This window comes from Berghia stephanieae, chromosome 13 (genome assembly GCF_034508935.2).
Source record: "Berghia stephanieae isolate SIO BIC M18660-M18661 chromosome 13, UCSD_Bste_1.3, whole genome shotgun sequence".
NCBI classification, from domain to species: Eukaryota; Metazoa; Mollusca; class Gastropoda; order Nudibranchia; family Aeolidiidae; genus Berghia; species Berghia stephanieae.
In genome coordinates this window covers 18,150,557-18,167,051 of record NC_088372.1, presented here as the reverse complement: position 1 = coordinate 18,167,051, position 16,495 = coordinate 18,150,557, and the positions used below count along the sequence as shown (strand labels likewise).

At 36.4% G+C, this 16,495-nt stretch overlaps 1 protein-coding gene across 2 annotated transcripts; it reads right to left on the bottom strand.

Annotated features, from left to right (window-relative positions):
* Positions 1-12,357, bottom strand: LOC144958579 (ankyrin repeat and SOCS box protein 8-like). Of its 2 annotated transcripts, none has more exons than XM_078890652.1 (7): positions 12,195-12,357; positions 8,888-9,093; positions 8,039-8,142; positions 7,231-7,314; positions 5,956-6,121; positions 4,163-4,263; positions 1-2,613 (listed from the first exon to the last, which is right to left on the bottom strand). In XM_078890652.1, the coding sequence occupies exons 2-7, from the start codon at positions 9,006-9,008 to the stop codon at positions 2,287-2,289; spliced, it is 903 nt and encodes a 300-aa protein (XP_078746778.1). In that variant the 5' UTR covers positions 9,009-9,093; positions 12,195-12,357; the 3' UTR covers positions 1-2,286. The 2 variants fall into 2 exon arrangements, with proteins under 2 accessions (XP_078746778.1, XP_078746777.1); XM_078890651.1 differs by having other exon boundaries at positions 12,110-12,234.
* Positions 12,358-16,495: the final 4,138 nt, after the last annotated feature.

The window sequence follows — 16,495 nt, the reverse complement described above, 5'->3', positions numbered from 1 at the left end:
TTTCTCGATTTTTAAAAGTTTTATTTCGAATGCGACATTTTTCAAACATGAAATATTTATACAGTAAATAAAGTTTTATAATTAACATGAACTGACACTGATTACATACATTATATCCGCGGAGCAAAATGCTGATATCTTTCAGCCATACAGACACTCATTCAACTACATTCAAATAATATTTACCTCAAACTCAAAGAAAATTCTACCGTCAGTGGTTTACAAAACACAGTCACCTCACATCAGGACACAGAAAGAAAGCAATAGATAAAGGGAGATACAGAAGATCCTACAGTGTGGCTATGTGGTCTAGATGTATGACACTTGTGTTTGGATAGAAAGGTCCTGGGTTCGAGCCTTGCTCAGCGCATAGTTGAGTCCTTGGAAAAGGCTCTTTACTCACATTCTCTCACCGTACTAAGTGTGTGTAAAATGAGTACCTCATCGTTAACAGCGTTGTCTCTGTCAGAAAAAAAAATGTAATATTGCCTAACAGGCGTCATGTCCCGTCCTAAATATTAAGTGTTGCTGTTGGCCAGGAACCTCTTGTAAAGCACTTTGAGCATGTTTAGTGGATAGAGCGCTATATAATAGCTCAAATAAAAAAAAATTCTTTTTGGTGGTAACTTTCACCAACAGCATGCTGAGAAATAAACAAGAAGTATAAGAAAGAGATGAAAAACGAGAACTATAAAGGTAGACCTGCCACAATCAGCAAATACAGTGGAAACCTGATGAAGCCACCAACACCACCGTACCAGAAAGATTGGTTGACTTTATTCAGTAACAATGGAACATACTTAGATAAAGAGTCTGCTCCACAGATGCTGTGGCGTGAGTTCGGTGTTGGAGCGACAACCTATGATGATAAAATAATAATGAGCTTTTTTATATAGCGCAAAATCCACTAAATGTGCTCAAAGCGCTTTACAAGGGGTCCCTGGTCAACAGCAACATTTAACATGTAGGACGGGACATGAAGCCTGTTAGGCGTTGTTACAATTTTTTCGAACCTAGACAACGCTGTTAACGGCCAGGTACTCATTTTACACCTGAGTACGGTGAGAGAGAATGTGAGTAAAGAGCCTTTTCCAAGGACTCAACTATGTGCCGAATGCAAGGCTCGAACCCAGGACCTTCCGATCCGAAAGCGAGTGTCATACCACTAGACCACATAGCCGCAGTAACAATGGAACACACGAAGATAAAGAGTTTGCTCCACAGATGCTGTGGAGTGAGTTTGGTGTTGGTGGAGTGACAAGCTATGATGATGATGAGATAAAGAACAGAACATTTGGGACTAACAAGAGCTGTTGACTTTAAGCAGAAGTTGACTTTAAGAGTGTTGACTTTATGCAGATTCCAATGTAATCTGAATATCTATGGGGGGAAAAAATTCCAATTTGTAGAAAATAAATCTGAGGATAAATTGTACTGTTTTCAGAGAAATATCTAAGACACAATAAATAGTAACAAACACTGTGTGTTAAGATTTCAAATCAAGAAAATTAGGTTATGGCTGTCATCTGACAATGCACAATACACAGCCCGCGACGAAAAATCCAAATTTCCCCATTATATATCATTAGTAATAAAAACTCACCGTAATGACGTACATTGATTAAACACCATATATAGCAACATTTATATGTTATACAAAAATTAAGATAAAAGAGAAAATAAAGAATAAAAACTCGAGTCCAGCAGCAATGAACCTCTGTGTTAAATCTGATATTTGGATCTTTTATAAAATGCCAATTGCACAACACCACAAAAATCATATTTGCTAAAAAAAAACCTGAAACAAACAAACAAAAAAACCCCAATAGATCGAGACTTTGATAAAATATATACTTAAGGCATTTGATAAAATAAAGCATGATTTACAAGAAAAAATAAATATAGGTAACCCAATAAAAGTGGATTCCGCTTCTTCAGTTTAGCAAAGGACCCTGGCCAGGACCTGAGCAAAAGTATATCATCTTATTTTCCGAACAATGATATGCCGGACCAAGAGTAAGGGGGATAACAGATGATTGAGTGACAGCCTTGGGGCATCCAAGCTCTTCAGGGACAGTTTCGTGTCTACTGGAGTCATGTAAGGAGACAGCAGGTATAGGGGAAGAGAAGAACAGCGAAAGAGAACACCGAAGCCCTCTTCAGTCTTTAGGGTCAGAAACTGTAGCAGCTATATCACCTATTATGAACAATATCATTAGGGCATTGTTTGCATTAAATTTCCCCTCCTTTCCCAAGTACTTTGATAAAGATTATAATTATAACTATTCATTTTTTTTCTGGCTGTGTAAATAACAAAACTTCGAAATCTCTATTTTTCAACAAAAGAAATTCCTGTAATTTCCTAGGTAGAGGAAGCTCTGAAATGACATCTGGCAGGTAATTCTGGCCAATACTGTGTCGTATCCGCCTCCTGCACTGTTCTAGAAGAGATCGTGGTGAGTTGACAAGGGGGTAAAGAATTTCATTGAGCCGGTTATCCCGAGCCATTACCGGTAACAGTTCCCCTTTCAGATTTGTCAGGTCAAATTGTCCCGACGCTTTTATGAGCAACTCCAAACAAGCATCATCTTCTTCATTGTTCAAACCGCTCGCCTGAAAAATACAACATATTCATGAAAAAATAAAAAATATAAACCAAAAAACTCTGGGCAATTTTAATTTTACCAGTCATCTTAACTCTCTCCTTACCAGCCATTTTCAGGATTTTCCCAAAAACTTCGAACCCAACTAACACAAAAACAGATTTTTTATCACTCAAACACAATAGAGGTAAGTTCTTGCGGTACATAATTTCTTTAGTAAAACATGCTCTACAACACACTGTTCATTTTCTTTAAATTTCATAATGTACAAACGAAATTTTAAGAAAAATGTTGGTTGTATCGTAACGAATGTGACGATTTTCCTATAGTTGGTAAGGAGAGAGTTAAAGCACAAAAATCTACATTAAAAAAATAAAACAATAATTCAAAACATTTTCTTGTTTTCCACCATTTTCAATATCTTCAAAAGCCATTCTTACTACCCCCATTAGTGACAGAGGGACAATTTTCAGTGCTGCGCACAAAAGTTCTCTGCTAGGCATACTTTATGAACCAACCCTCCATGAATTTCAGTTACAGATTATAGGTGTGAACTTATTTGAATCATGCTTGAGAGGGATAATGTGAGAAAAAAGTGATTTTCTGGAATGTGATTCATCCATCAGATGTGTGGGCATACCTCGTGTTGCTTGATTTTTACAAAAGTAAAGACAAAGTATGAAAAAAATATGAGAGGCAGAATGAAAGTGAATGAATATAAAATATCTAATGGCGATTTAATTAAAGAATAAAATACAGCATGTAGAACAAACATCTTTGGGCGAGAAACTTCTACTTTAAGCATATGAAAGTTTTGAGATTTTCTATTTTCATGGCCGACCTATATATCTATACTACAATAAAAAACCAAACAAAAAAACCAAACCAACCTCCCCCCTCCCCAAACCCCTTACACCTTCCTCCTCTAAATTTGATGAAAAAAAATTGTATTGCCCCAAAAAGCAGAATTTAAAAAAAGTCATCCATATGATTCACCACTTTGATATCCATTCAGTTCTCCAAAATTTAGCTTAAAAAATCAGAATCTAGATAAGAAATTCAAAATATGACCAAATTTGTCCATCACCCCCCCCCCCCCCCCCCGAAAAAAAAAACAAAAAAACAAACAAACAAAAAAGCAAAAAAAACCCCAAAAGATATAAATATGTGAGAGGTTTGTCAGTGATTATCAGTTAATTCCCATTATCACTATCACTAAATCTAGTCCTTCAGAGCCATTAGGTCTATGGAGCTGGAGTTCATCTCGGTTTCTACAGCATGAAATGAACAATAGCAATTGCTTGCTACCCTTTGGATAGGATGCTAGTCTATCGCAAAGGATTTCCGTCAGATCTAACCGACTCAGCTACCAATCACTCAGCTGGATGGACAGAAAAAAAATCTTGACTTGAACCTGGGATCGATCTCAGTCCCTTTGATTGTGAAGCGAGTCCTCAACCAACTGAGCTATCGAGACCCCCATTATTATTATTATAATTATTATTATTTTGTCATCGTTATAATTATTATCATTATTAGTATTATTATTATCAGATCACCTGTACAGCAGCAGATTTCTTCAGGGCTGTTTGTCCATATACATTACGTATGTCAATATCAGCATTATAATTCAGGAGAACTTGAATGACATCCAAATTTCCTTAAAAAAATAAAAATCATAATGATGATGAGTTGGATTCTTTTTTTTTCTATTCACATCTCTTTACAATATTGATCTCGATTCACGGATGGTGTACATTAGCATAGTAATAGTCTTCAGAGCCATTCAGCCCACAGAGCCAGAGACAATAGCAATTGTCGTATTGCTATCCTTTGGATAGGACGCTAGTTTATTGCAAAGTACTTTCCACCAGGTCTAAATAATACTCAGCTACTCATTCACTTCTGGGTAGATAGTAGGGGGGTAATTTTAAAAAATCTCGACTGCACCATGGATCGACCTTGGTCCCTTTAAGTGTGAAGCTAGTGCTCTACCAATCGACCTATTGGGCCCCCACATTTAACATAGAAAAGAATAGTATGTGTCGATTTTTAAGGTGTTTTATAGGGTTCCTTATCCGTTTTACAATGCTACTACAATCAGAGCTACACATTTCCTCAAGTCGTGTTTGCATCAGATTATAAAACACTGTAAAATTTTGAAAGAAGATGACTTTTATTTGACAAATCCATTCAAAATCAACCAAGTCTTGTAACATGCCTTATAAATTGAAACTGATTACGCACTTGGGCTTGGTTGGTCTCTAGTGAATATCCTCTCTAGCAATAAACTATACTGGTGAGTCTCGTCTGAGACTTCAAAACCTTTAGCTTTAATAAGATCAACATATAACATGTAGGACGAGACATGATGCCCGTTAGACGATTTACATTTTTTTATTTGGGCAGAGACAAAGCTGTTAATGGCCAGGCACTCATTTTACACCTGAATACAATGGGAGTAAAGTCTTTTCAAGGACTCAACTATGCACTGCTCAGAGCAGATCTCGAACAGATGACCCTCTGATAGAAGAGCGAGTGTCATACCACTATATCACATAGCAACACAAAAGACCCACCAAGAGATCAGTAAGTCATGTGTATTGTGATGGTGTATAATACAGTCACGAACACACAGCACATCTTAAACTGGGTCTAAGGGTTCAAACTGGCATGACAGTTATTTGCATCGCTTGTGGTCGCAAAATCTGCAATATCTTTTTTTGAAAATTTCGAGAGTTTTTTTAAGAAAAACAAAACAAAACAACAATAATAAATTTTTTTTTTTAAATGGTTAAAAAGACGAATTTTTTTTTCTTTTAATTTGATAGATCATGTAGAAAAAGAAAGAAAATTAGTCAAGAGTAGTTTCTTTTTTACTATCTTATTTTCTTCCTTTTTACTGGCGCTGATATGATCTTACATTTGTTGAAAGTGCAGTGAAACCCTTAAAAACAAACAAATCCTTTCTCTTTCATGAACTAAAATCAATCGCAAACTTTTGCAAATTTTGCTGTTTTTAGCTTGCAAAATTTGGGATATTTAAAAAAAACAAGCCACCATGTCAGTTCAAATCAGTGAGTCAGAAGAGTAATTTAGTACATCGTTTAATTTCTTCTGCGCACCCAAGAGTGGTTGGGTTGCTGGGTCCATTAGATCTGGCAGGTTTGAAAATGGATAAACTAGCTTGTTATGTAAAGGGTGACTATCACGTCTTGCTGTTTCTTTAAAACTACGACATAAACTGGACTAAACTCTGGCTTCACACGCCTTAAGATTTGGAAGGACTACTTTTTTGAGATGTGTCATGGTTATAGCAATGTGTTGAAATCACATTACTCTTATAATATACCTTTCCTGGCAGCCCAGCTGATAGGTGTGTCATTGTTGAGATCCACTGCGTTCACATTGGCCCTGTGTTGCAAAAGTCTTTGCACACATAATGTATTGTTTTTATAGGCAGCCCAATGAAGAGCAGTGTCGCCATTACCATCTCCTATGTCTGGCAAGGCACCATTCTGAAGGTAAATTTATGAGAATAATGTTCAATAATCATGAAATACTTACTGTATCCTGCCTTAAACCCTATACCTCCCCCCACCCCGCCCCTTCCCGTCCAGTATTTATATAAAATACATTTTTGAAAACAGTACAGTAAAATAACCCCCCCAAAAAAACAAAAAAATGACCCCCCCCCCCCCCCACCACAGATCTGCCAGGGGCAACAAAAGTAAATTATTTAAATTCTTTCCAAAAATCTGTTTTCAATTGACAAGACTGTAATGAGAGCCTTGACTTAAGTACAATACAAAAAGCCTTTTAAAAATTTATTTATTGCTCACAACATAAACAACAAAATGCCATTTAAAAATTAAAAATACTTTACTCAACAAACTCAAAGCGCTTTACAAGGGATCCTCGCCAATAACAACATTCATTAACATATGTATGACAAGACAACGTCTGCTAGATGATATTACAATATTTTTACCGACCGATACAACATTGTTAACTGGCCAGGTATTCATTTTAAACCTGAGTACGGAGACAGAATGTGAGTAAAGAGTCTTTTCAAGGAATATAACTATGCGCCGCTCAAAGCGGGCCTCGAACCTAGGACATTCTAGTATGAATGCGAGTGTTATACAAGAATACATAGCTGCACAAAAACGCCAGCACTAGGATAGTAACAATTGTTTTCTTCCTTTTTCATAGGATATTCACCAATCACAACATGACCTCTATTAGATCTAGCTCACCCAGCTTCTTAATCACTGCAGAGTGTATAGAGGGCTTAGAGAAAACCTTACAGCTTCCAAGACTTTTATAACACCCTTTAATTGTGAGTGCCGCACTCACAGAGCTATGAGGGACCATAGTTATAATAATCATTGTGATATTTGCTTGACAGGTGAAGCACAAAAATGTCATGATTAGGCAGTGCTAATGGTAACAAAAAATGTATATAATTTTTTTTTTAAAAGAGGACTTCTGTGGATCTGAGGAAAACCATCAGTACTGATGAGTAAACAACAAAAAACAAAAAAAAAACAAAACAACAAAAAATGTAAAAAAAGGAAAAAAAAAAAGGTTAGTTAAAAAGATAAATAATGATGGATAGTAATACCTCAAGTAAAATGCGAACACAACGTTCATCTTGTTCAGCTGCATAGTGAAGAGCAGTGCGGTTATAGCCATCTGGTTCATTCACCTGTTAAAGATAGAGTATCTTATAAATAGAAAAAATGAAATAACTATTTCAGTATGAAAATCACTCCACCAAAACAGCTATCGTCCATGTGGTAAATGAGATCTTTTTTCAAATCATGGGCAAAGGATCCTGCACACAACCTAATCTACTTTATTTATCCTCAGTTTTTTGAAAATATCTTTGATTGATGATCAAAGTTATTAGAAATAACTTTCGGTATTTCCCATATCATGGCACTCAGTAGCTTTCAATATTATTTATAAAATAGACAACAAATTGAGCTCTGTTTTTCTTGATACCCATAATTCTTGTATTATCATATAATATATAATGAAAAATTACACATATTAATAAATTTGGTATATATGTATTACAAAAGGAAAACATATTAGGACATTATGGGTAATTTTCTTTATCCCTATAATGGATAACAAGCCATCAAGGAGAAAATGAGATTTTCAAAAAATCTAGTCAGTATTTTCAAAGCCTAAAAACTAAATTGAGAGAATCGAGGGTAAAAGCAGGATAAGGCAGGTATGGCCCCATCAAAACCGATTTTATGTAGCACCAATATGATCCAGAAATGATGAAATACTATCAAAATTTCGAATTAAAAAAAAAAAACGAACCCCAAAACAACAACAACAACAAAATAGAAAAATCAAAGAACAAAAAACATCTCCCCCCCCCCCCCCACCCCTCACCAAACAAACAGGTTAGTCACCTTTGCCCCACGCTGTATAAGAAGTTCCAATACATGCCAATCTCCAAGACAGCATGCGTACTGTAATGGTAATAACGTGCCATGACGACGATTTATATCTGCACCTGGTTGTGACAAAAATCAAAACAAAACATGTGTGTCATTTTTATATATAGAATAGCAGGAGAGATGTACAGCACATAATTTCGTTGTACACATGCTTAATTTCCTCGAACATCTCTCGAACAAAATATTTTGTCATCAATCATCAATGCTAAAAAAATAGTTCATGAAATTCAACTGCTACGATAATGTTATTTGGCAGTCTTGTGTTGGTGTTGTGAATAATCACTCACTATGTTATTCTTTTACTACCAGCACATGTTACCACATAGACCTAGATGGATGAGATCATTATGTCAATATCATCCCTATATTTGAGGTGAATAAAAGGCTGTGGCATTTTTCAGCAGAATAACGCTCATCCTCACATCACTCAAAATACCTTGGCATAAGTTTGGCAGCAGGACCTCCACCTGTTAGATTGGCCACCGTACTCCCCTGACATGTGACCAATCAAACATTTATGGGAGGAATTTGGTCACTGTGTATACATAAACCATGAAATACACACCCATCACCAATGTGAGCGAGCTCTGATGGAAGAATGGCTTCATGTTCCCAAGCGACTCATTAGTTCCATGCAAGGACATGAACAGTGTGGTGTAGAGCATGTTTTGCTACAGAAATTATGTATCGCAAGAACTTTATTGCTATTGTGTTTGAGTGATAAAAAATATATTTTTGTGTTAGTTGGGTGTGAAGTTTAGGGAAAATTCTGAAAATGGCTGGTAAGTAGAGAGTTAAAACCTTTTTCAATCAAGGAATTGATGTCCTCTTCCCTGTCATGCAACTTTCCTTTGCCGATAGCTCTTATGAGCTGGTCTGAGAGTCGATATGTTTCCTGAGTCCTCTCCATGTGATACCACATCCCTCCATCAGATAACAATCACAGTCATCAGACAGTCTGACCTTTATAATTGCTGCATCAGGCCTGCCCAATCTTAAGAGCGATCCTGAAAAGATGAATATAAAAATGTATGTTTTAAGGATTAGAGAGATAATAAGTAATTCCTAATAAATCAAAAATCACTTAATTCAATATGAGAGGGATATTATCTTTAGAGTTTAGAGTCATCTCAAGGCAAACAGAAAAAAACTCATGCTTCAGAAGCAGTGCAGCGCAAGAGAAAAAAATGAGATGCTTACAACACAACAAATGACAATCTATTCTATTAGGTTCTAGAAGCTTAACTGGTAGATGGAGTATCAAAGAAACAAACCATCTGTCATGAGTGTAGATAATCCAAGTGTAATAGAATGATATCATTATTACTATAGGCTAGCATCAGTGTGTGTGTGTGTGTATAGCCCATCCATTGTGTGTGTGTGTCTAACGCGGCAAGCCGTGATGCTCTAGTAGTGTGTGTGTGTAAGTGTGTGTGTTCTCTGACCATACAGGTAGCTCTGATAACTTAGCAGAGTATTATTATTATTATTGTTTTCATTGATAGATTGTACTCTGTGTCGGTTGATACATTTTTTTTATTGAGATATTAATTTCTCCTATTACAGTAAACTTTAAAAGATACATTTACTTTCCTTAGATTGGGCCATGCCTTCAAAATGCATACTTAATTTCATTATATTATGATATTGATGTTATTCCAATATCTTCATTTTTATTTACAAATAAGCAAACTCGCACACTGGTTATTTATGTATATGCGTTATAACAAATTTGCTTCTGTACCCGATAATTTGTATGAATATTATTATGATGCCACATTTTCACATGCAACAACTCATTGATTTTTATACTCGTATATTTCATTTTGTGCTTTATTGTCATTTTATTTTAACATGTCAAACACCCATGATGGGAATTCTCATTTTTACAACGCATTCCCCATCATTGATACTGTTGTGATGTAGGTGCTTTCTCTGGGGTCCACATTGCTATTATACATCGTGCATGTTTCATATTTTGAGTAGTATTGCTTTATTCAATAAAAATTCCAAAATCGAATAATAGTCTTCTGACGTTCACTCTTTTCAACAGAACTTTCTTTATGTGGGTGGTCGAGGAATCGGGGTTGACGAAGGATCTGAACCACTGGACTGTGTATGCTCATCACATGAAATCTCTGATCTTCATTTTCTTTACACTACTACTCCTAGAACAGCTGAGAGACATGGCCGCAACTGGCCACATGAAATCATGGTCTCTCAGCTGCCTTTTACTTTACATGAAATCAGCTATCATCATTACTATTTCCTACTCTATCTCTATTTGAGCACCTCCACAGAACGGTTACGGTTCGGAACCCAAGTCGACTCTGCGACTGAGACCATCCACCTCTTTGTACGGTATTTCATCACACTCGTGATACCGTTACACAAATTTTACTTTTTACTATATATGAATGTTTGTATTGGTTATGTTCCTTGTATATCTTCTTCTTCTTTCAGGTTATCCCGCATTTTGCAGGGTTGCCATAATGAATGCCACATCTCCATGCATCTCGGTTCAGAGCATCATCCTCCTCCAGGCCCAGCTTTTCTATATCGTCCTTTACCCTATCCAACCATCTAGTCTTTGGGCATTCCTTTTTCCTCTTTCCCGCTAACTGTATATATATCCAATACTTTCCTTCCCACATACTCCCTCTCTTGGTTATGTCCCTTGTATATATTATATAAATGAGACTTGATGAATAAAAAGGCAATTCAGTTGTGATTATGCTGTGGTTAACATCGTGTTGCCGTTACTTATTTGAGCTTCTTGGCTATTACTAAAATATATGAGAGCAAGCACTGCTTTGTGAATATCTGCTTTTTCTACATGCTACATGTCTTGTACCAGTACCACCAGGTCACAACACCATCTGCTTCAGATCTATCCTCAAAGTAGTGATTGGCAAATTTAGTCTAATAAACTTGAGCTTTAATATAGTGCAATATCCACAAAACGTGCTCATAGCACTTTACAAGGGGTTCCTAGCCAACAGCAACACTTAACATGTAGAACGAGACATGATGCCTGTGGTGTGAGGCGAAATTACAATTTTTTTCAGAGACAATGCTGTTAATGGATGATGAGAGAATATTAGTAAAGAGCCTTTTCCAAGGACTCAAACTATGCACCACTCAGAGGGGGACTTGAACCTTGAACCTTCTGATCAAAAGGTGAATGTCATACCACTAGACAACATAGCCCCTCAACTAATAGTGAAATTACAAAGACATTTTTATTGATGGTTCAGCTAAAACCTCAGAACATGATCTGGATTATGCAAATGAAATGTGAATGGAGGAAAAAGGTTTTGCATTCACAAGTCAGATTTCTGTTTTAGAAGTAAAAAGACGTGTGGAGGAACACACTAGATACTGACACATTATGAATTATAAAGCAAAAGTAAATTTGCTAATCTCTAATTTCCTGAAATATAGTCATAACAAAAAGAAGACGATGAACGATTGACTACAACATTAGTCAAGAGACCAAAAAAGTTTAGACCTAGTCAAACTCACATAAAAAATTTAGACTTCTATTATTAATTTAGTAATCAAAAATGGAAGTCAGTTGTGAAATCTGCCACTTGTCAATTTCAATTACTGATGGATTACAAAACTTGAGATTGAAAAAAAAAAAAAAAAACACTGTCCCTTAAAATCGTCATCTTGTCATTCTTTTAATTTTGATAATCTCTAAAATAATTAAATTGTATGATGAGGACTTGACCCGGCAGGGAACCCCATGCTTCATAGCCATAAGTAAGCTAAGCCTTCTAATTCTAAAGCTGTCCGAGTCTGCACAACTCACTCTGGCCAAGATACGTGACGTGGACATGAGTCGAGATCAATGTGTGCATGATTGTAATAGTGTGTTTGGCACTTCAATAGTGACTAGAGACAACGTACAATTCAATACAGAACCTGTAACAGTATGCTCTGGGTACGTTTATTTACTGGACTGAAGTAAGAGTAAGCCAGTAAGCCTTAGTTACTTAGTTACTGAACTGAACTGACCTTTGCCTTTTATTTATCTACTATAACTTGAACTGATTAGAGCAACTCTTGCTACGACATAATAGTAATAAATGGTACACCATACTATCATTTTTCATTCTCCCATTGTTGTGTCAAGGTTCTTGTTATGGTATCAACAGAAGAAATCAGATCAAGGTAACAATACATTCTAGATTGTCAGTGGATGAAATAATATTATTATTTTGACGGAAATGAACCGTCGTTAACCCCCGTTCCCCCAATCTTTCGTCCCTTCGTGCTTTCGTCAATATGTTATTCATTCGCATTGTTAAAATGAAAAAGCATTTTGTGTTAACGAAATAATTAAAGATTCAATCAACAAGAAGCAATCGATGTATCAACATTAAATTTTTTATGTTTTACACGTGCGCCAGTGTGTATATGTGTGTGCGAGATTGTGTCTGTGTGAGAGTTTGTGTGGTGTGTGTGTGTGTGTGTGTGTGTGCGCGCGCGCGTGGGTGTGTGCGTATGTAAGTAACTTAGGTTTCTGAGTTTGTTTATTAAATTTACCTGAGTCTTTGCACAATATCACTGTTGTCATGTAATTAATTGTCTGTTAGTGCATATGTATTTTTTTTGTAAGGGTCACAGAACAAATCCTCTTTGACTTGGACTACCCGGACAATAAAGTTTATCTTGTCTTATCTTATCAATTTATTAATTGATATTTTGATGGCTGAAAAAATCAGGTGGTTGAAAGTACACAATCTGTGCGGCTATGTGGTCGTCTGTACGATACCGTCAAAAGAAGGGAATAATGGGCAGACATTAATTTGTCATCGCAGAGTGCGGGCAGCCAACGTCAAAAGCTTGGTGAGAAGTTGCAGGCTTTGATTTCCAGTAAGAGGAGGCACTGGGTGGCTGCGAATCGACTTCGGTCGAGGAGCTGCCTCACAGCAAGTGCGCTTCATCAGTGGGACTTTCCACCTGTCCTTTCATGTACCCGATGTGGGCAAGAACCCGAAACGGCAGAGCATCTACTTGAACGGTGTGGTTTGACGTTGCTACCGGGCTGGTTCGCGACGGTGCACGAATGCGGACCAGACTGATTGGGTCGATCGTCATAAACATAATAGTGTGAGAACCATAAAGAGGCTGCTGCCAACGTCAATAGGGAATGAGATTAGCGGAAGAGTAGCGTCCCTTGATTGGACGTCACCTTACCAGAGAGACGTCAATTGGTTTTAAAGTGTCTCAAGCCGCTTATCACCGGAAGCGAGGACGAGAGCTGCATGCGTACAACCAACTGACGTTCTCTCTTAATAACTTTTCCGCCGGTGACGTCACAGACTATGGGTGACGTCGAATCAAGGGACGCTACTCCTTCCGCTAATCTCATTCCCTATGAGACGACGCCAGGTAGAAGTAGTTGTACAAGTAGTAATGTGGTCTTGTGGTATGATATTCGCCTTCGCAAATTTTCTGGTGATTAGCACCTTTCTTTTTATTTGGTCTGTTTAGCAGAATGAGTTTTCCACTTCCAAGATTGAGACTTGTTTTGTCATAACTATCTTTTTATCACATATCAGCCCAGTATTGCATACCTTCGTCGTCAAGACATTTGTGACCCATCGTCTCAAAACGGTATTATGTCGGAACTAACCGTATGCTTAAAAGCGAATTAAATGTTAAACTGGTCAGGACTAAATCGTTGGAATTGCACCCTAAAATATGGTATCCATTCTCCTCAATAAAACATACAAACTCAACACGTATGATATTTCTGGCTATAAATTCAATTTTCAACATCTTAAGCATCCCGACTTAATACCGTTTGAGACGAAGGGTCACATTTATTTAGTTCTTCTGCTCTAACACCACCTAGACCTGCGATCTGTTGTTATTGAGCTTTTATATGGCTTCACTTATTTCTTGGGGCGTTATAGGTTTTCAAGCTCTGCGTTGGTAGACTCAAATGGTCCACTTCTTGAATACCCTTGATTTCTCAATGTAGTACACGCTTATAGTGTTTATAATTTTCTTTATCATTACATAAGGTCTTATTACATGAATCTTTGATTATAAGTCTATTATGTGTTTTCTGTCTTTGATTGTATTTCTATGCTTTGAACATTTTTCACACTTTGACTGTACTATTTATTTCCGCACAATCTCATTATTTTCTTTTTGTGCTTATCTATTGATTGAGATTAAATTTTATGCATGATGTCATTTCTTTGTCTCTTCATTTTGTTCTTCACATTCCGTATTTGAGCAGCTGTTGATGTCAAGTCTCAGTTGTTTTTACTGCTGTGATAGGTCATGCAGTATTGGACAGTAGTCTTGTTTTTGTGTACGACTTCTCTCAGGCAGTTTTGTTTCCCTGCTCATCAGCACGCTTTGGACTAGATGTTGTGAATTTCAGCTGGTTAGAGGCATCCTTTAAATTCTCCGACGAACGATTCGACGAGAGTGTGTTTCTGAAATTGTCTTTGATAGGTCATCCTCTTAGGGCTACTGAAGTCTAAGTCTGAAGGTAGGAGAGTAGCAGGCGTATAATATATCACAGACATTGCCTAATCATTGGTTTTAAAAGCCTAGGCTTTGACAATCTTCAGATCCGGCAAAAGCAAGCCAAATCATGTAGCCTCCATTTTGGATCTGCTTATAAATGAATTGCGTCGATTTTCCAAATTGAATAATTAAGCCCATGGTCAAAATGGTAACATGACGGGGATGAAAAGCATCCTAAAAATGGATTTAAAATTGAAATGATAACAAACAGAGGTTTTGCAATGCATGAAATTGGAGTTATGCTCCACTATCGACGTCCACTTATTTTCAGGTCTGACAACCCAATTGCTTATTGGCCCATTGTTGTAATGAAATCTAAAAAAAAAAAACCCAACAAAAAACAAAAGCAAAAAAACCAAACAAAATACACACAAAACAAATGACTCAAAGTATTGTCCATTACAACAATATTAAACTAGGCCCATAATCAGGTTTGGATGTCAAGACCTGCATTTGTGTCCACTTTAATAAAGCTGAAGAGATATGAACCCCAAGTCTGAATCTATTAATTCAGTTTCCCTTATCTATTCATCCGACATAAAACTGCTTTGAGACGGGGGGTCACATATGCTACCGTGAATGACATAATCAGTCGGATGGTGAAAAGGTTTGAACTGAGATATTGCAAAGTTTATTTAGAAAGTCAATTTTTATCCAAAATGAGTTCTTGTCATAAATGATTAAAACAAATAATTTTGTACATCTTCGAGAAATATCAAAGCTTACTTTCACTTCTAGATATTTTTTACAGCTAGTCATGTTGAAAAGTATGAATTTTGAGAAAGTTGCTGGATACCTTTCCCATACATCCTTAACTTCATGAAAAATCACCCGATTTACTTGAATAAAGATTAAAATGCTCTGGGGAGCATATTCTTTCAGAAAATGAAAAAAATAAAATAAAAAAAATAAATAAAAATAAAATGCAAACCCAAAATTTTCACCTTCAGGATGATTATGTCAAGCACTGACACATATTATTATCTTCAAACTGACCAAGAGACATGCATCTCGAATGATGACTCCCACATGAAGGTCAAACACCCTCCTCAAAATCCGTCTAGCCATCCATTACTAGACTATGGGGAAACCCAACCTCCTACTCCCCAAGGAGAAGACACCCTTTCAGCCCTGATCATTTCGTTAAAGACATTGTCGAGCTCACTATAATATCAACTTTCCCTTTGTCATTTCTCATTTATCCATGTTTTCTTTTGGAATCAGATGTAGGTCGGGGCTTTACCTTGAGTTTTTCATAACGAAGATGGGAAAATGAGGAGGAGAGGAGGAGAAGAAGATCCTTTCGGCAGTCTACGTAAAAGATTGAACTATGGATCGATTTTCTGCCGGTTCGCTCAAGGGCTGTCTTCATAAGGTAGCTCTGATTTTTTTTCCATACAAATCAATTTATAGATGGTTTTTAAAACAAAGTACACTACCTTTATCATTTTTTTTGTGTTTAATCCTGAAGTTTATTCTCACCCTTTTTCTATTTTATGTAGAGCTCGACGTGTCCTTACTTGAGGGTCTGATAACCCACAATTCCTATGGGCTCTTGTTGTAATGGGGAAATCTACAAAAAAATGACGCAAACTATTGGTGTCTCATTACGGACAATGTTAAACTATTATGCCTATATAGTGGGTTCGGATGGTCTGAATCATACCATGTTATGTTAACGTCGGTGGAGCTAGATATGCTGTTCTTTTATTTTTCTTTCTTTTTTATTTTTTTGGTAGTTATTTGTATTATATTAATATTTTATTTTTATTATTATTAGTATTATTATTATTTTTGATTATTTATTATTATTATTATTTTATCTATTATATCATTATTTATTATTATTAT